The sequence below is a fragment of the Anolis sagrei genome, chromosome 2 (genome assembly GCF_037176765.1).
Source record: "Anolis sagrei isolate rAnoSag1 chromosome 2, rAnoSag1.mat, whole genome shotgun sequence".
In the NCBI taxonomy this organism is placed as follows: Eukaryota; Metazoa; Chordata; class Lepidosauria; order Squamata; family Dactyloidae; genus Anolis; species Anolis sagrei.
Window position 1 is genome coordinate 194040243 of NC_090022.1, and position 20078 is coordinate 194060320.

Genomic DNA, 20078 nt, shown 5'->3' on the forward strand with positions numbered 1-20078 from the left:
TTTCACACAATGTAATTATGGCACTATTGCTCCACTTGAACTGCAATGGCAATATCCTATGGAATTTTGTGATTGACAATTGAGGGAAGGATTTTTAAAATCTGTAGCCTGGAAGCTTGCCAAGCGCTTCTCACTAAACTACAAATCCAAGGATTCCATAGGAGGTTGACACAGTAATTAAATAATAATAATAATAATAATAATAATAATAATAATAATAATATCAACTTTATTTATATTCTGCCCTTCTCACCCCGAAGGGGACTCAGGGTGGATCACAGTACACATACACAGCAAACATTCTATGCCATTTTGTATAGACAATACAGAAGGAGGTGTGTTGGTCCAGCTTTTGGTGCCATGCTTTCAATGTCCAGCTTTTGGTGCCATGGAAGGTTGGGCTTGAATCCAGATACAGGGGGTGCTGTCGCTCCATCCTCTATGACAAAGAGCCACTTCCTCCTTCCTTTTGCTCGCCCAGCATTTTCTGATCTTCTTTCTTTATGGCATTGTGAAACACCTTCCCCGCTTTTAGCGATACCTAATTTCTCTAATTACCTGGCTATTCCGATGCGCCTTTCCAGAATAGGAATCTCCAATAACAAGTCCCAGAAGCACTTAAGTAGAACTAAGATTGCTGCACACTGCACACTGCACTTGCCCTACAATCCTCACATACCACCTATCACATCAGCACTTTTAATCCTGTACCCCTTACTCTGGCCTGGCCCAGTTTTCATAGTGTCTTGATGTATTGTTTATTGCATGTCGTTAATACTGCTTTAACTGTTTTTAATTTTGCTTTAGGTGTTGTATTGTTGTGTTGTGTTTTGAGGCCTTGGCCTTTGTAAGCCGCATCGAGTCCTTCGGGAGATGCTAGCAGGGTACAAATAAAGTTAATAATAATAAATAATAATAATAATTACAGGTAAAGCTGTTTTTGAACTGCTTAGGTCAATAGTAAGCTGGTCTGACAGTCAGCAGCTCACACTGACCCAGGGCTTCGAACTTGCAACCTTTCGGTTGATAGATCTTATAATTGCTGGTGACTTACCAGCTGTGCTAAACCACTGGCCCACAGTGGTATAACTGTGCAGCGTGGAAGGATTCCCAGAGCAGCAGATCATCTCTATAGAGTGATGATTCTATGGGACATTATTAGGAAAGGTATGAAACAGAGACTCTACTTGTACCCTGACAGTCAAGATAGTCACACTGGGCTTCATTTTAACCTCTAATGCCATCCCTAAAGTAGTCTTAAAAATAGAAAGCACCTAAAAACAAAAACTTTAGCTAGTCAGAATACCCCTAAGGTTGTGTTTTGTGGACTTCAGAAATTAGTCTATGTTCCAGCTATATATGTTAATCTTCTTTGGCATATTGCTTCAAGCAGCTCAGTTTTCTACAACATAAATGTGGCATGTTTAATTCTCATCCAGACTTCTCATTCTTCAACATTTGCTCTTCTCTAGTTCTCATAATAAGAGCAAGAAATCTTAGGGTGAGACCACTGCCTTGAAAAATGGTGCTTGTGATGTGTATATATGCCTTCCTCATTTGGTGGTCTTTGTGGTTTTTTAAATTTTATTTTGAGGGTGCAGGATTTGCATCTGTAGCTGATGTATAATAATATTACCAGTGATGTCTCCTGGAAAATAATCCTTGTAATATTTTTTTAACAATCATCCTTGCAATATTTATTATTGCACATTATTGCTCAGCTTTAAGTTCTATCATCGGAGTATTCCCCCCTCTCCCGTGGGAAAGCCTGCTTTCACAACCCTCCCCCCCATAACAAGCTCTCCTCTGCAAATTACCTACTTCCTTCTCTTATCTCGCCCGAGTTTTAATTAACTAGTTTTAATTCTGTTTGTCTTTTAATCATTACATGTAACCCACCCATTGTTATTGTGCTTGTGCTTATTGTAATTTTTATATTGTATGCATATGTTTTATGTTAATATGATGTTATTGTAATCTCATTAGCGTCTCATAGGTAGAATCAATCCAATCGGGCGGCAGCCAGATTACTAACCGGGGCGACATACAGGGAGCATACCACCCCCCTGTTGTGCCAGCTCCTCTGGCTGCCAGTCCATCTCCGAGCCCAATTCAAAGTGCTGGTTTTGACCTATAAAGCTCTATACGGTTCTGGCCCAGCTTACTTGTCGGAACACATCCAGCCCTACGTCCCATCTCGTAATCTAAGACCATCCGGGGAGGCCCTGCTCTTGCTCCCGTCAATTGCGCAAATGCGTCTGGCAGGGATGAGAGACAGGGCCTTCTCAGCGGTGGCCCCTTGCCTATGGAACACACTCCCAAATGAGGTAAGATCTGCTTCCCCCCTCTTTCAGAAAGAAATTAAAATAATGGCTTTGGGACCAGGCCTTTGGACAGTAGATGTTTGTAGAGTTTAAAGGACATGGATTAGAATGACAATACTAGTGTATTGAATATAGGAACATGGAACAACGGATTATGAGATTGGATCTTGATTCTATCTATGAGACACTAATGAGATGTTATAGTTATGTTTAACTGATTGTTTATCATATCATTGTTTTTAACTGTTTTTTAACTCTTTTTATGATGTTGAGCATTTAATTTTGCTATTGTTAACCGCTTTGAGTCGCCCAAGGGCTGAGAAAAGCAGTATATAAATGAAGTAAATAAATAATGAATAAATAATTGTTCACGTTTTCGGTTTGTGTTTTGGTTTTTTCTTTATTGTAATTGTTATTTGGGCCTGGCCTCATGTAAGCCTCTCTGAGTCCCCATCGGGGAGATAGTGGCAGGGTATAAATAAATATTATTATTATTATTATTATTATTATTATTATTATTATTCATCTTAAAATCTCAGGTTTTGGAAAACTCAAAGTCTGGCATTTCCCAGAGGGCATAGCCCTGGTTGGTGGATACTCTAAGTAGAGGAGGAATCATGGTGGAAGTGACACTGAGGTCGAGGATGAAGAGGAAGGAAATGTTGAGCGTTTTGTTGTGATTGGCGGAGTTACAAGAGTTGACACAATGCCGAGGATGAAATCATGCAGTTCCTCCTCTTTCACTTAATATCTTTGGCCCAGCTAGGCCATTCATTTACACTTGTTGTTTCTTGACAGGCCATGGTCACAACAGTGGCCCAGCTTTTCCTGGCTTTGCCACAAGGCAGCAGAAACTGGTCCAAGCAGGGCTCGGGTGCCCTGTGCTTCGTGAAGGATAACCCTAGGCGTTCCTACTTCATCCGTTTCTACGATCTCAAGGTACCACTTCCCAGACTCCACTATGACCTTTCCTTTCTATTACCCACTACATGCGGGCAGTTTTATGCCAATTTACTACAGCTGGGATTAGGAACATGTGAGCCTCCTTACATTGCTGAATTGCTGCTCCTAACACCCCATTGGATGTGCTGGCTATGTCTCATCCAATAACATGTAGAAGGCTGCACATTTCTCAATCCGGTGCGGGAATAACTTTTTGGCTCCATATTGTACTATCCTGTCTGATGTCAGGATAAGAGATGGTCATAATACAGTTGACCATCCAGATTTGCAGGTTTAACTTTTTTGTATTTGATTAATATTATCTCTTTAAAAGTTTCTAGGTCTTCCAGGACAACTTATGGTCAAACTCTGGTGGAAGTTGACCACAATCATATTAGCGCAAAGGTGTCAGGCCCATTCTCATTGAGAGCTACATCAACCTTAGGGTTGCCTTCAAAGGGCGGTTGAATCTGTGGAGAATCAGTAGATACAGAGGGTATGTGTGTGTGTGTGTGCGTGTGTGTGTGTGTGTGTGTGTGTGTGCGTGCGGTCGTCAGTACTCTTTAGTTTTTACCCAGTTTTTAACCAGTCAGTACATGGTCGTCAGTTTGGGTTCTCAGATGTTATTGAATGACAACTCCCATCACTTTTGATTATCCGCCATGCAGACTGGGGATAATGGAAATTACAGCCCAACAGCACTTGTGGTTCTGAGGTTGGGGAATGGTTAAAAGACATTTTAAAGTCAGGCATCATGTCCAAAAGCCTTGTATTTATATTCTAACCCCATTCTCCTGACTTAATAGAGATGTAGCTTTTTAGATATTACTGTATCCTGACTCTCATCAGCTCTAGTCATGAAGTCTAATGATGAGGGATACAGGGGTTGTAATCCAGTATCTGGAGAGGCACATAAAATGACATGGTGGGCTGGATTTGGCCCATGGATCTTGAGTTTGATACATGTGAATTAGGAGATCTAGAGATTCCCAGAAAGGCTGTCCCTAAGATTTTTTTATTTTTATTGTGTCAGAAGTGACTTGCAAATCGCTTCTGGTGTGAAAGAGTCATCCATCTACAGAGATGTTGCCCAGGGGATGCCCAGCTGCAAGGACGTTGCCCACGGGATGCCTGGATGTTTGATGTTTTACCATCCTGTGGGAAGCTTCTCTCATGTCCCCACATGGGAAGCTCGGGCTGACAGATGGGAGCTCACCCCATCTCAGAGATTCGAACCGTCGACCTTCAGGTCTTCAGGTCAGCAGTTCAGCTGGCACAAGGGTTTAACTCAGGCTTCCTCAAACTGCAGCCCTCCAGCTGTTTGGGCCTTCACCTCCCAAAATTCCTGACAATTGAACAAGCTTGTTAGGGCTTCTGAGAGTTGGTGGCCCAAATAGCTGGAGGGTTGCAGTTTGAGGATGCCTGGTTTAACCCATTGTGTCACTGCAGCTCCTGTTACTCACAGTTTTTTACATTTTTGGGGTCTTGCACCCTTAAGCATACCTAGATGACTGACCATATATCCATGGTATCATTATTACTGTTGCAAATTGTGGGATGTGCAGATTTCTAGGTGTTGATAGAAATAAATTTTAGAGGTATTGGTAAAACCAAGTTCTTGAAATACTTCCTGGACAACTTTTGGGCCAACAGTTGTGTATCTGTAAACTGCTCGACAACCTTTCTATTAAATTTTTGAGCAGGTCAGAAGAAAAGCACTTTTGTTGAACCTGACACTGAGAAACAGAACCCTTTGGAATTGCGTATATATTCTGTTTGTGTATTGCGACTGATTATCCAATCAACCTTGCATTTTGGCCTTTGTGAGAGATAATCTTTTCAATTGTTTTCAATTTAATGCAGCAGCTAACCCCAGTCATAGATAATGTAGTAATGAAGGCGCAGCCTCCAGATAATGAAAACTAACAGAGGAGAGAGATGTATTAAATACATTTACATTTTTTAGCCAACTGCCAAATGGCAAAGGCAGTAAGGCGTGTAATTCAGTATAGATGTTACAGACATTTGCTGGCAAGGTTTCCAAGAATGTGGCTTCGCATTCTCTGTCATCCAAGAAGTCGTAACCCTCCAACTATTAACATGACTACAACCATTTCATACATGAAAGCTGATACATGTATGGGCAAGCAATATCAGAATATAGTCAAGACAGCAAAAGGTACTAATTGGGAAGAACACAGAAGCTAGGAGAATTTTTAGCAGGGTTTTTTTGGGGGGGCTAAATTACAGGAAAGAGCCTCACTTTGTCCCCTCTTCTCCTTTCTCTGTAATGATTGAGTGCAAACTACTTTATTTCTTTGAACACAAATTGTAGTTTTAAAAAATTCGTGTCAGGAGTGACTTGAGAAACTGCAAGTTGCTTCTGGTGTGAGAAAATTGGCTGTCTGCAAGGACATTGCCCAGGAGATGCCCAGATGTTTTACAATCCTGTGGGAGACTTCTCTCATGTTCTCGCATGGGAAGCTAAAGCTGACAGACGGAAGCTCACCCCACTCCCCAGATTTGAACTGCCGACCTTTCAGTCAGCAGTCCTGCCAGCAAAAGGGTTTAACCGTTGTGCCATTGGGGATTCCTATTGTAGCAGTTGAAATAAGCACAAGTCCCATTAATGGCTTCTTAGAATGAATTTCAGCAGGAAGCAACAGGTGCTGATATTTCCATTTCTATTCAGCTGTTAAAGTCCTGTCCAATTTTCACTCTAGCAACCTGGCTAAATGTGGTCAAACTTGAGTAGGATGGGAATGGAGTGTCATCAACACATCCTTCTTCTCCTTAGACAGCAACATGCCTTGCCCCAAATTTATATGTGTGTTTGTATTTTTGTACACCAACATGTGAGTGAGGGGAGTTGGATCTTTCCAGACTTCACTTGAAATGTTTTCCTTTTCAGCCTGGGTCACTTCCATCATTGGATCCCATCCAAGAGAAAGATCTTTGTAGACTGAACGCAGGGCTAAAGAAGGTGTCAACGTGGAAGGCTTTACCCATCACATCCATCTACTACTTTGTGGTTAAAATATTTAAATCTCACCTTGCCTTTTTGGCCTCTAGAACAAATATTCTTTCGCCAGGTTGCTTTGCTCATTATAATTACCGGCCTCGTTAACATTTATATTTAGGATTTTTAAAAATAAAATCCACATTGAACTGGATTATATGGCAGTGTGGTCTCAGAAAATCTAGTTCAAAGCAGATATTGTGGGTTATCTGCCTTGATATTCTGGATTAGATGGCTATTTGGAAGGGCCCCTAGACAGAAGTGTATGCCAGAAAAGCACACAATGAAATAGCTTCCACCTACTCTGTGTCTCTGTTCTAGGACAGGAAGATGACCTGGGAGCAAGAACTGTACACTCAGCTGGTCTACACTGCAACTACCTCTTATTTCCATACCTTCCCAGGAGATGTGAGTATTGGTATATGGATGAATGTTGTAATGCACATGTAGGACTCGTGTGCAGGAGGAAGGAGCATTTGGTCCCCTTAATGTTTTGGACGTAAACTACTATGACCAGTTGTAAGGGATTGTAGTGCTCATAGTGCAAACCATTTGGAGGACCAAATGGACCAAACTTTCCTTCACTGGGCCTAGAGGACAGACACCTGCGATTTTAAAAACTCATTTGAGCTGTAGGAAAGAAGAGGACTTCTCTGGATATTTGTGGACCACATAAATAAGTCCTAGAACAAATCAGGCCTGAACTCTACCTAGACACTAAGATGACTAAACCGAGACTGATGTACTTTGGCTATATCATGAGAAGGGAGGGTTCACTGGAAAATAAAATAATGCTTGGTAAGGTCAAAGTCGGGATCCCCAGTGGCTCAATGAGTTAAACCACTGAGTTGCTAAACTTGCATGTGAGTGGGACAGTGACCAAAAGGTTGGCAATTCAAATCTGGGAAGCGGGGTGAGCTCCCGCTGTGAGTCCCAGTTTCTGTCAACCTAGTAGTTCAAAAACATGAAAATGTGAATAGATGAATAGGTACCACTTCGGTGGGAAGGTGATAGCGCTCCATGCAGTCATGCCAACCATATTACCTTGGAGGCATCTTCAGACAACTCCGGCTCTTTGGTTTAGAAATTGAGATGAGCACCACCCTCCAGAGTCAGACACGACTAGATTAATGCCCGTTTAAGATAGAAGTCAGCAGGAAAAAAGGGGGAAAACATTAATACAGTGATAGAAGCCATAGCCTTGAATCTGCAGGACCTGAGCAGGGCCTTTTGGGGCAGGGTCACTTGGAAGTATCTAATTCATAGGTCATCATTAGCTGAACCTGACTTTACAGCAGTTAACAACAACAATCACAACTATGTTTCACACAATAGTTTGCTTGTACAAATGTACCTGGGTGACTTTAGACAGGTCACACTCTCACAAACTCAGAGGAGGACGATTATATAAACCATCTCAGACTAAATTTTGCTGAGAAAACCACAGGAAAGGGTTGCCGTAAGTCAACGTGAAGGCACCCCACAGTGACTTGTGCCTCCTTGAGTTCTCTGCTAGGAGAAAGTCAGAATATATGTTAAATAAAAAATACTTACATACATACATACTTACATACATACATAACAACAACAACATTAAAGGAGAGGTAGAAGGCAAAGATGTATTGAATAAGGCAAAGATGTACTGAATTTATTGTATTTTCACAACAATATACAATTATACAGAGTGCAAGAGAAACCATACTTTAAATAAAAAGGAAAAGGTAGAAAGTAAAAGCAGGAATGAAAGAGGGAAGCAGCATGTGGAAGCTTGGACATGTTTGAGCTCCTATCCAGATGGTAGATTTTTGGGAGGGGGTGATCCTTGTGCAAGATGCCCCTGTTCAGTGGGAAATTACAAGGGAAAGAAAGAAATCTGTTCTGGTTTCTGACTTTCTTCACTGCTTGAGTGTTCAGAAAGACAGGCTAAGTGGGTTATAATGACAACTTCAGCAAGAGGTACTGGTAGTGGAAAGTCTTAACACTGGGGACCCCTTCATTTAAGCCTACTTGCGACACACCAGTACTCCTAGGTTTTGTGATGAGCTGAATTCCAGAACATCATGGGAACAAAGGCGGTATGCTAAAGACTTCATGGGAAAAGTGGAAAAATTGAAGGCTGTCTTAGAGGTGGCATCATAGAGATGTTTGTGTGTGACTGAGGGTTGGCTGGTGAGTTCGTATGTGAGTGGGACAGTGATTTCATTCAAGAGTTTAGTCCAAAATTTGAAAGAGCTATGGCTTGAGTGTTGGATTATGACTCTGGAGAGGCTAGGCAACCCAATGGGTCACTTCTTGTGTGAGTGAATTAGCCATCTACAAAGATGTTGCCCAGCGGGATGCCTAGATGTGTTACCATCTTGCGGGGGAGGCTTTCTCATATCCCCCCCCCCACAAATGGGTGACCTTTAAGCCTTAAAGGAAGTAAATGGCAAACCTCCTCTGAACAAATCTTGTGAAGAAAACCCTATGATAGTTTTGCCTTAAGATCATCATAAATTGGAAAGGACTTGAAGGCATGCAACAATGCAACAACATTCAACTTCTGCAAAACCCGATTCACCCCAATAGGTTCAGCCTGTATAAAAAGGCAGATCTATTAAAGTTTAGATTGAAATTCAGACTAGATTTCCTGCCCGGAGATAAACAAAATGGGCCTTTCTTTTGAGGAAGCAGGAAGGAAGCACCATTCAGATATCTGTAGGTACTGTTTTCCCTGTTTAGCCTTTATGTCGGATGTCAGTATCTTTACGTAGACAATGACTGAGCAAAATGTGTGATATGCCTACACAGATCAGGACTTTCCCATATTTGTCATCCATCTAAGGGGCCCTTCTACACTGCCATATAATCCAGATTACCAAAGCAGATAATCCAGATTATCTGTCCTGAACGGATTATGTAAGTCTACACTGCTATATAATCCAGTTCAAAGCATATATATATATAGCCATGTCAGGAGCAACCTGAGAAACTGCAAGTCACTTCTGGTGTGAGAGAATTGGCCGTCTGCAAGGAAGTTGCCCAGGGGATTCCTGGATGATTTGATGTTTTATCATCCCAAGTGGCGCAGTGGGTTAAAGCCCTGTGCCGGCAGGATTGAAGACCGACAGGTCGCAGGTTCAGATCCAGGGAGAGGCAGATGAGCTCCTTCTATCAGCTCCAGCTCCTCATGCGGGGACATGAGAGAAGCCTCCCACAAGGATGAGCAGATAATGTTGATTTTATATGGTGGTATAGAAGGGGCCTTAGTTCATTACAGCTGCAATAGACCTTGCAGGAGCCAATAATTCTTTGAGTCTTCTTATGGAAGAAGGGTGATGGGAATGATAGAGCACCACGAACTAAGGAAAGCCTAGTTTAAATGCTTCTAAGCCCTTTACTACAATCACTACAATAAGAGCAGAGTGAGTGAGGATTAATCTAGCAAAACTTCAACCACCTCTTTAGGGGACTGAATGTAGACTGGGTGAATGAATGCATTGGTGTCCAAGAGCAAGAATGGACTATAGTTGGCCGGGAAAGCTGTGCTGTCTTTTTCCCAACAGTGTTGTGTTTTCATTGCTTGCAGGAGTGCACCGTGGGGCTAAATTTTGCCGATGAGAATGAAGCAGACATTTTTCAACATATGGTGGAGGAAAAGATCCAGAAGAGGAACCAAAAGATGGGTAGGTGGGGATTCAAGGCAAAGGGGTCTAAGTGAAGTGGGGCACACCTCTTCCCTGGAGGACCTTGTTCCTGCCTCATTGAAAATTATGGCTCTGGAAAGGCAAGCCCCTTTTTAGCCTTATGACTCAGACTCAAATTGTATATTTCAGACCAGTGCAGATAAAGAGCAGCTGTTTTTATTGATGCAATGCAGCATTATGCAAACCAAGGGAGAGGAAGACTAAGCTGGTTTTGCCCTTTCCCTCCTCCTTTCCAGAGGCAGAGAGATAGAGTTCCTTAGTGTTCCCAATATAATGAATTGATGAATACTCTTTCAAAGTGGCTCAGTGCCATGCCATCCTAATTTTTTTTTTTGAGAAAAAGTTCTGACTTTGTAGAAATGGCATGATTACCCTTTAATTGCTATGGCTTTATCCTGTGAAATTTTTGGAAATGTATTTTTGAGATGCCAGTTATCTGGCTGAGATTTCTAAGGCTCCTCATATAAAACCTTTATTCTGAAATAAATTGCAACAGGTTGCAAACAGGTACGCTGGTGTCTCTGTCTTATTGTGGAGGAAACAGCTCCCTCTAGTGGACATAGGTCTGTATCCCACACTTTGACTTCAGGTTAGACCAGGCATGGGCAAACTTTGGCCCTCCAGGTGCTTTGGACTGCAACTCCCACAATTCTTAACAGCCAGTAGGGAGGGCCAAAGTTTGCCCAAACCTGGGTTAGATGTTCCACGTGTCACAATGCCTTCTTTGCATATTGTCTGTGTCACAAAAGTTAGATCTGTGGCTTAGGAGGCAATCCAGTTACTCAAACAAGGTGAGCAAGGAGGAATGGGGTTTGTTTCTACAACAGAAGTGAGGTGCAAACTCTTGAAATCCAGAATGAGAGACACAAATGATTTTTCTCTTGTAAGCTGGCAAAAAATGTAACATTTTAGAGCAAATCACATCCTCATAGTTCAGAACACAACTCTTTCTCTGTGTCATCCATTAATATTCCCAAATTATCCTGGGAATTGGCTGTCTTTGTTCCAATTTACTTATCAGAACAGATAGCATGGTCAATGTACATGAAATTCAATGACCAGGAGCCATATGGGTTGCTAGACTTCAGGAAGCCCTTAACTGCAAGCATTTGTAGATCAAAGCAGGATACAAAAACAGAAAGGAAGCTCCCTTACTCCTCTCTATATGTTACAATACAGCCATGGCCTGGATTTGCCCACGTGACCCTCTTGGATATTTTTTTTTCATGTCAGGAGTGACTTGAGAAACTGCAAGTCGCTTCTGGTGTGAGAGAATTGGCCGTCTGCAAGGACTTTGCCCAGGGGACACCCGGAGGTGTTACCATCCTGTGGGAGGACTCATGTCCTTGCTTGAGAAGCTGAAGCTGACAGACAGGAGCTCTCCCCACTCCCTGGATTCAAACTGCTGACCTTTTGGTCAGCAATCCTGCCAGGACAAGGGTTTTACCCATTGTGCCACCCACTTGGATACTGATAAAGTGAAATGTGTCCAGAGAAGGAAAAGGGTTTGGAGGCCAAAAGCCCTATGAGAAGAACTTAGGGCAGAGGTCCTCAAATTTTTTAAACAGAGGGCCAGGTCACAGTCCCTCAAACTGTTGGAGGGCCGGATTATAATTTGAAAAAAATGAATGAATTTCTATGCGCACTGCACATATCTTATTTCTAGTGAAAAAACACTTTAAAACAATACAATAATTAAAATGAAGAACAATTTTAACAAATATTAATTTATTAGTATTTCAATGGGAAATGTGGGCCTGCTTTTGGCTGATGACACAGGATTGTTGTTGTTGTTGTTGTTGTGTGCTTTCAAGTCATTTCAGACCCTGAGCAAGGGCTGGGTAAATGACCTTAGAGGGCCGCATCCGGCCCCTGGGCCTTAGTTTGAGGACCCCTGACTTAGGGAGCTGGATAAGTTTAGTCTGGAGAAGAGATGGCTAAAAGAGGATGCAATAGCTATTTTTAAAAGGATGTCATATTAAGGAGGGAAATGGCTTGTTTTCTGCTGCTCTAGACCTAGAACATTGAGCTGTGGATTCAAATTACAGGAAAAAGGATTCTACCTAAATATTAAGAAATATGCGTAATATGTTTCCTCGGGAGTGTGGTGGAGTCTCCTTCTCTGGAGCTTTTTAAGCAGAGTCTGGATGGCCATCTGTTGAGAGTGCTTTGACTGTATGTTTTCTGCATGGTAGGAGGTTGGACTGGGTGACCTTTGTGGAATCTTCCAATTCTAGGATTCTGTGATATTTCTTTGAGAGTTTATTCCTTTGACTTAACATTTCCATCGCAGTACTGAGCATGGAAGCGTTCGTTTTCTGGTTTATGACTCTGTCAAAGCCAGTTGCCAGGCTGGAAGGGGGCTTCTCACCAGAAAAGGAACTTTCCCAAGCTCTGATAGCTCTACCTGCCTTTTATGAGCCCAGCCTTTTGACTCTGCTTGCTGGGAGGCTGGGGTTTTGTAATCCACCCCACTAGAGTGAGCCAAAGCACATCTGTGCACTTCTAGCCATGAGGTGAATGAGTGTGCCAAGGGGAATGAGTTCATGTTACTAAACACAAAAACCGGTTGGCACATTTTGCAAAGTGCTTGAGGAAGTGTTGCTGGGGCCTTGAATTTGATGAACATTTCCAGAAGTTGATAATCCTACAGAGGATTCCAGTTAGTTAGATGGAGAGGTTTATAATCTTTTCATCAGGCAAATACATAACACTCGGTCCCATCTGCTTTGCTGCTTCTCTCATTGACTGTGCCCTAGAAGATCTGTAGAATGTAGTTGGGAGAGGTACTTGTTCAGGTCTTGCATATATGCCTAAAATAAATAAAACCAATATCCAGGATCCACTCTCATAGTCTGTGTTCTTTCTTTTTACAGAAAACAGGCAACTGCCTCCACCGCCACCTCCAGTCAATGGGGGTATGTGTTCTTTCAATATTTCTTTCCCTTTTTGTGGGTGGTAAGATGGAGCTGGCACTTTGGGTGGTCTAGTGGCCATTATTTCATCCCACAGAAGTACAAATAATAATAATAATAATAATAATAATAATAATAATTATTATTATTATTATTATTTTAAAATCAAACCCAGAAATGGTAACTTTCACTTCCATTCCTTTCCTTGCCAGAAAATAGTTAGGGATGAAAGACAAAATGAGTGCATTGAGCTCACAAAAAAGAAAGCTGCCCTTTGAAAATTTCATTCTCTCACATATTTCTACCATTGCGGATAGGGAGACACTGGAAATCATTTGCATCTAGAGCTATTTGCTGCGTTCTCACTCCCTTGGTCACATTGCCAGTCCCTTTACCTTGGATTTTTTTTTCATGTCAGGAGTGGCTTGAGAAACTGCAAGTCACTTCTGGTGTGAGAGAATTGACCGTCTGCAAGGACATTGCCCAGGAGATATCCTGATATTTTTGGTGTCTTACCATCCTTGGGGAGGGTTCTCTCATGTCCCCGCATGGGGAGTTGGAGCTGACAGAGGGAGCTCTTTCACACTCTTCCCAGATTCGAACCTCCAACCTGTCGGTCTTCAGTCCTGTTGGCACAAAGGTTTAACCCATTGTGCCACCGGGGCTCCTTTTACCTTGGATGTCTAAGCACTATTTCTAAATGGGCACCTGATGCTAACAGGTGGCCAGCTAACACCTCCTAACAAAGGATTTCCCCAGGCATGAAGCAGCCAGGCTTTAAAGCTGCAAGGCCATTTAATGCTAATCAAGGTGGTCAGTTGCAACATTCACATTTGCCTCAAACAAACAAGAGTTCTTTCTCCCACCCTGGACACTCCACAGATATGTAAACCTCACTTGCCTAGTTTTCAACAGACTTTACAATCTCTGAGGATGCCTGCTATAGATGTGGTTGAAATGTCAGGAGAGAATGCTTCTGGAACATGGCCATACAGCCCGGAAAACTCACAGCAACCCAGTGATTCCGGCCATGAAAGCCTTTGACAACACATTATAGTTGACTTGGTTGTGCATAAATCCAGGAGGAACTTGGGACTTAGCCTACTTGCCAAAGGAGCTTGTTGAGACGAAGAAATATGGCTGTAAACAAAGACGACTGAATCCTAGGAGGATTTTTATTTTAGAACACAAGGACAGTGGTAATAAACTGCTAGCTGGGGGGAAAAAGTTTGTAGCAGCTCTAATTTTAGAAAACACTGCATTACGGACTTCTTCTGAAACAGGTGGTAGTGAACTATCTCTAAACATTAAGTCTTTTTGCCTCCACCAGACAGAAGAGCAGTTGGTCCTCGATATTCACCATCTGGGGCTGATCTGAATGGTAAGTCACTATTGTGTTTGCTGATACAAAGGCATTGATTGATTGAATAATTTTCTATTTTGGCTCCTCTCCTATATGTGTCCGTAATGTAATTTTCAGAGACAGTGTACAAATATAGGAGAATGCAATCCAATCAAAACTATACAATTATTTGAAATAAATAGAAATATACAGATAAACAGGAAAAGTCATCTTGGAACAGCATTCATAAATTTTCATTTACCTGCTGTATAATAAATAACCCTAAAGAGATCAAAATAGTATTTTGCTCAAATGATCTTTTGCTATAGAGGGAAGAATAAGTAGTTCTTCAAGTTTAAAATGGTACTACTTTGCCAGCCAGATGTGTAAGTTATGTGTGATAATGCATGAGGTTCAGGAAGACAAGCCACCCGTTATTCAGAGGGAAATCCATGAGCCAAGGTACAAGTGGCTCATCTGGAAATCTGAACTACTCCAAAGTCTGAAACTGTCCACAGGGGTGGCTGAGAGAGGGATATCTTTGCTATCTGCTGATTCAATGTACCCGAACTTTGTTTCATGCACAACATTATTGAAAACATGATGTATAAAATTACCTTCAGGTTAATGCGTATAAGGTCTATGTGTAATTTAAATGAGTTTTGTGTTTAGACTTGGATCCTACCTTGTTGATATCTCAGTGTGTGTGTGTGTGTATGTGGCAAGACTTTGGTAACTGGAGAACCCACATCCATAGTTTCTGTTATCGGTGCCTGATGTAAAATTGTATTTCTGGGAATTTGCTAGGTATGCTTCACCTGCAAGTTACTCAGCAAATTCTTTGAGGGGATACCTCCCTAGACATTTCTAGATCAATGCAACTCTATTTTGGAACTGGAAGTCTGGTGATTTAAAGCCATTTGGTAATATCCACAGTTTTAGGTAACCAATCTGGCCAGGAACATATCCTCTGCTGATACATTTATTATTTATTACTGTGCTTATATACCGCCGTTTCTCAGCCTAAATCGGCGACTCAACGCGGTGTACAACACAACGACAAGCAATAATATTCCATTAAAAAGCACAACGACAAGCAATAATATTCCATTACAAGGGTCTTATTGTGTGGCGAGATAGAGGTATTCCTGAATAAATAAATAAATAAACAAACCACAAATCCAAACCACTTCTGTTCCCAAGCCTTTTGGATCAGGGATGCTCAATCTGGAGTTGAAACCTCTGTCCATGGTGCTGCGTCATTGGACTTGAAGTTCGCCTCCATCACATCTATCTCCAGCCTTCAGCCCAACATTTCTTGAAATGGCCCAAAGAAAAAAAATGGAGAATTGAATTATTTGTTTTGATATAAATAAATAAATAAGACTGAACTCCATAATTCAAAAAGGAGGAACAAAGAAACAAAACAGTGGCTGATATTCTGTGGTGCTTCGCAAAGGCAAAAGAGACAAATAAATGGTCCTGAGAGCAATGTGGCATTGGAAAAGGGAATTTTGCTCAGTAAAGTGAAAATCAGTAGGAAAAGAGTAAACTCTCTTAATGGTTCCCAACCTTTGGTCTTCCAGGTTTTTGGGACTTCAGCTCCCACAATTCCTAACAGCTGGTAAACTGGCTGATCTTTCTGGGAGTCGAAGTCCAAAACATCTGGAGGACTAAAAGTTGGGAACCTCTGTTGTAAATGGAAGTTACAGCCTTGGCAATGAGGGCTCTTGGGTTGCCGTATGTCAAAGATTGCTTCAGGGAAACTAACAACCAAGGTATTTTGTAAGGAGTGAGAGCGAAGGGTAGGATAGAGTGGATTTTCTGGTGTTTGCTTCATCTCTCGTTTTCTGAAGGACCTGGTATGCAGCCAACCTCCCCTTCTCCAGCTCTTCCACTCGCAACTGTTGACATACAGAATCCAGACATCACCTTTTCCCGCTACCGGGGACTCCCGGTTCCTACTGCAGTGGATAAGAAGAAGGGGAAAAAGAAGATTTCCAAGGCTGACATCGGAGCTCCAAGCGGGTTCAAGTAAGTATCTCCAGAAGCGACATAAAACTCTTTAATGAAGAACTGGCTGGCCAGAGAAGGTCCTTTCCAAAATTCACTTCACTTCACTTTATTTCTTAACTAGCTTGGGGACCCGGCGTTGCCCGGGTTATTAGAGAAAGTGGGTAATGGCAGTTCTGTATGGCAAGTTTGGTCTTTATTGGTCTTTGGATAACGGCTGCATTATTTTCAGGAAGTGAGTGAAGGTACTTGAAGTCCCATCATCCATGGGCCATCCTCCTACAAACAGCAGCAGGATATAGAGTGGGTCATGGGGGCTCTGTGTGCCAAGTTTGGTCTTTATCAGTCATTAGATGAGGGTGGCAGTGGTGTCAGTAAGTGAGTGAAGGTACTGCAAGTCCCATCATCCAAAGTCCATCCCCTTTCAAACTGCAGCAGGATGTAGAGTGGATCATGGGTGCTCTGTGTGCCAAGTGTGGTCTTGATTGGTCATTAGAAGAGGGTTGCAGCAATCTTCGGAAGGGAGTGGAGGTACTTGAAGTCCCATCATCCATGGTCTGTCCTCCTCCAAACTGCATCAGGATGTAGAGTGGGTCATTGGAGCTCCATGTGCCAAGTGTAGTCTTGATTAGTCATTGGCGAGGGTCTCAGTGGTCTTAGGAAGTGAGCAAAGGTACTGCAAGTCCCATCATCCATCTCCAAAGTTTTCCAAACAACACCAGGACGTAACGTGGGTCATGAGAGGTCTATGTGCCAAGTTTGGTCTTGACCCGTCATTGGATGAGGTTTGCAGAGGTCTCAGAATGTGAGTGAAGGTACTGGAAGTTCCATCATCCATGGTCCACCCTTCTCCAAAACTGCAGCAGGATGTAGAGTGGGTCATTGGAGCTCCATGTGCCAAGTTTAGTCTTGATGAGTCATTGGCAAGGGTCTCAGTGGTCTCAGGAAGTGAGTGAAGTGACTGGAAGTCCCATCATCCATTGTCAAATTATTCCAAACCGCACCAGGATGTAGAGTGGGTCATGCTGGGTCTCTGTGTAAATTGTGGTCCTGATCCATCATTGTTGGCAGTTGTAATGGTCTTAGGAAGGGAGTGCAGGTATTGCAAGTCCCATCGTCCATGGTGCACCCTCCTTCAAACTGCACCAGGATGTAGAGTGCGTCATGGAGACTCAGTGTGCCAAGTTTGGTCTTTATCGGTAATTGGATGAGCGTTGCAGTGGTCTCAGGAATTGCGCAAAAGTACTGCAAGTCCCATAATCCATGGTCTATCCCCAGCCAAACACACACCAGGACGTAAAGTGGGTCATGAGAGGTCTGTGTGCCAAGTTTGGTCCTGATCAGTCATTGGATGAGGTTAACAGCGGTCTCAGAATGTGAGTGATGGTACTGCAAGTCCCATCGTCCATGGTGCATCCTCCTCCAAACTGCAGCAGGATGTAGAGTGGGTCATGGAGACTCAGTGTACCAAGTGTGGTCTGTATTGGTAATGTTCTGACTCAGCCCCTGGCCTTTCCTTTCCTCTGTCATCTCGGAATCTTGGATTTGAGGCTGGCCAATCAGAGACCATATGCAAATATCCTTCTCATGTCCCCGTTTCTGCCATGAACCCTCTTCTCCACCAGGGGCTCCTATTGAAGGTGGCCAATCAGAGACCATATGCAAATAGCACCACAGCGGCAGCCAATCAAAACGCTGGCACATATTCCTCCCTCTGTCCAATACAAACATTCTCTTTTATTATATACTAGCTTGGGGACCCGGCGTTGCCCGGGTTATTAGAGAAAGTGGGTAATGGCGGTTCTGTATGCCAAGTTTGGTCTTTATTGGTCTTTGGATAACGGCTGCATTATTTTCAGGAAGTGAGTGAAGGTACTTGAAGTCCCATCATCCATGGGCCATCCTCCTACAAACAGCAGCAGGATATAGAGTGGGTCATGGGGGCTCTGTGTGCCAAGTTTGGTCTTTATCAGTCATTAGATGAGGGTGGCAGTGGTGTCAGTAAGTGAGTGAAGGTATTGCAAGTTCCATCATCCAAAGTCCATCCCCTTTCAAACTGCAGCAGGATGTAGAGTGGATCATGGGGGCTCTGTGTGCCAAGTGTGGTCTTGATTGGTCATTAGAAGAGGGTTGCAGCAATCTTCGGAAGGGAGTGGAGGTACTTGAAGTCCCATCATCCATGGTCTGTCCTCCTCCAAACTGCACCAGGATGTAGAGTGGGTCATTGGAGCTCCATGTGCCAAGTGTAGTCTTGATTAGTCATTGGCGAGGGTCTCAGTGGTCTCAGGAAGTGAGCAAAGGTACTGCAAGTCCCATCATCCATCTCCAAAGTTTTCCAAACAACACCAGGACGTAATGTGGGTCATGAGAGGTCTATGTGCCAAGTTTGGTCTTGATCCGTCATTGGATGAGGTTTGCAGAGGTCTCAGAATGTGAGTGAAGGTACTGGAAGTTCCATCATCCATGGTCCACCTTTCTCCAAAACTGCAGCAGGATGTAGAGTGGGTCATGGGGGCTCTGTGTGCCAACTTTGGTCTTGATTGGTCATTAGATGAGTTTTGCAGCAGTCTTGGGTAGTACTTGAAGTCCCATCATCCATGGTCTGTCGTCCTCCAAAGTGCTCCGGGATGTAGAGTGGGTCATTGAAGCTCCATGTGGCAAGTTTAGTCTTGATGAGTCATTGGCGAGGGTCTCAGTGGTCTCAGGAAGTGAGTGAAGCGACTGTAAGTCCCATCATCCATTGTTAAATTCTTCCAAACCGCACCAGGATGTAGAGTGGGTCATGCTGGGTCTCTGTGTAAATTGTGGTCCTGATCCATCATCGTTGGCAGTTATAATGGTCTTAGGAAGGGAGTGCAGGTATTGCAAGTCCCATCGTCCATGGTGCATCCTCCTTCAAACTGCACCTGGATGTAGAGTGCGTCATGGAGACTCAGTGTGCCAAGTTTGGTATTTATCGGTAATTGGATGAGGGTTGCAGTGGTCTGAAGAACTCAGCAATGGTACTGCAAGTCCCATAATCCACGGTCCACCCCCGGCCAAACCACACCAGGACGTAAAGTGGGTCATGAGAGGTCTATGCGCGAAGTTTGGTCCTGATCAGTCATTGGATAAGGTTAACAGCGGTCTCAGAAAGTGAGTGGTGGTACTGCAAGTCCCATCATCCATGGTTCATCGTCCTCCAAACTGTAGTAGGATGTAGAGTGGGTGATGGGGGCTCTGTGTGCCTATTTCGGTCTGTATTGGGAGTGTCTGACCCAGCCCCCGGCCTTTCCTTTCCTCTCTTTGTCATCTCGGAATCTTGCATTTGAGGCTGGCCAATCAGAGACCATATGCAAATTTCCTTCTGTCATGCCCCGTTTCTGCCATGAGCCCTCTTTTCCACCAGGGGCTCCTATTGAAGTTGGCCAATCAGAGACCATATGCAAATAGCACCACAGCGGCAGCCAATCCGAATGTTGGAACTTTCAGGCTGGCCAATCAAAAAGCTGCCACATATTCCTCCCTCCATCCTCCCTACGTCTGCCCTCCGTCGCATACAAACTTTGACTTTTATTATATACTAGCTTGGGGACCCGGCGTTGCCCGGGTTATTAGAGAAAGTGGGTAATGGTGGTTCTGTATGCCAAGTTTGGTCTTTATTGGTCTTTGGATAACGGCTGCATTATTTTCAGGAAGTGAATGAAGGTACTTGAAGTCCCATCATCCATGGGCCATCCTCCTACAAACAGCAGCAGGATATAGAGTGGGTCATGGGGGCTCTGTGTGCCAAGTTTGGTCTTTATCAGTCATTAGATGAGGGTGGCAGTGGTGTCAGTAAGTGAGTGAAGGTACTGC

The 20078-nt window shown here is 43.2% G+C and overlaps 1 protein-coding gene across 1 annotated transcript in view; it reads left to right on the plus strand.

Annotated features, from left to right (window-relative positions):
- WAS (WASP actin nucleation promoting factor) overlaps window positions 1-20078 on the plus strand; it is a 36705-nt gene that overhangs the window by 3941 nt on the left and 12686 nt on the right. The window contains exons 2-7 of the mRNA XM_060762729.2: window positions 3123-3263; window positions 6607-6693; window positions 9854-9950; window positions 12848-12889; window positions 14217-14267; window positions 16085-16262. Coding sequence (XP_060618712.2) covers window positions 3123-3263; window positions 6607-6693; window positions 9854-9950; window positions 12848-12889; window positions 14217-14267; window positions 16085-16262 — 596 coding nt within the window. The remainder of the gene's footprint in view (window positions 1-3122; window positions 3264-6606; window positions 6694-9853; window positions 9951-12847; window positions 12890-14216; window positions 14268-16084; window positions 16263-20078) is intronic.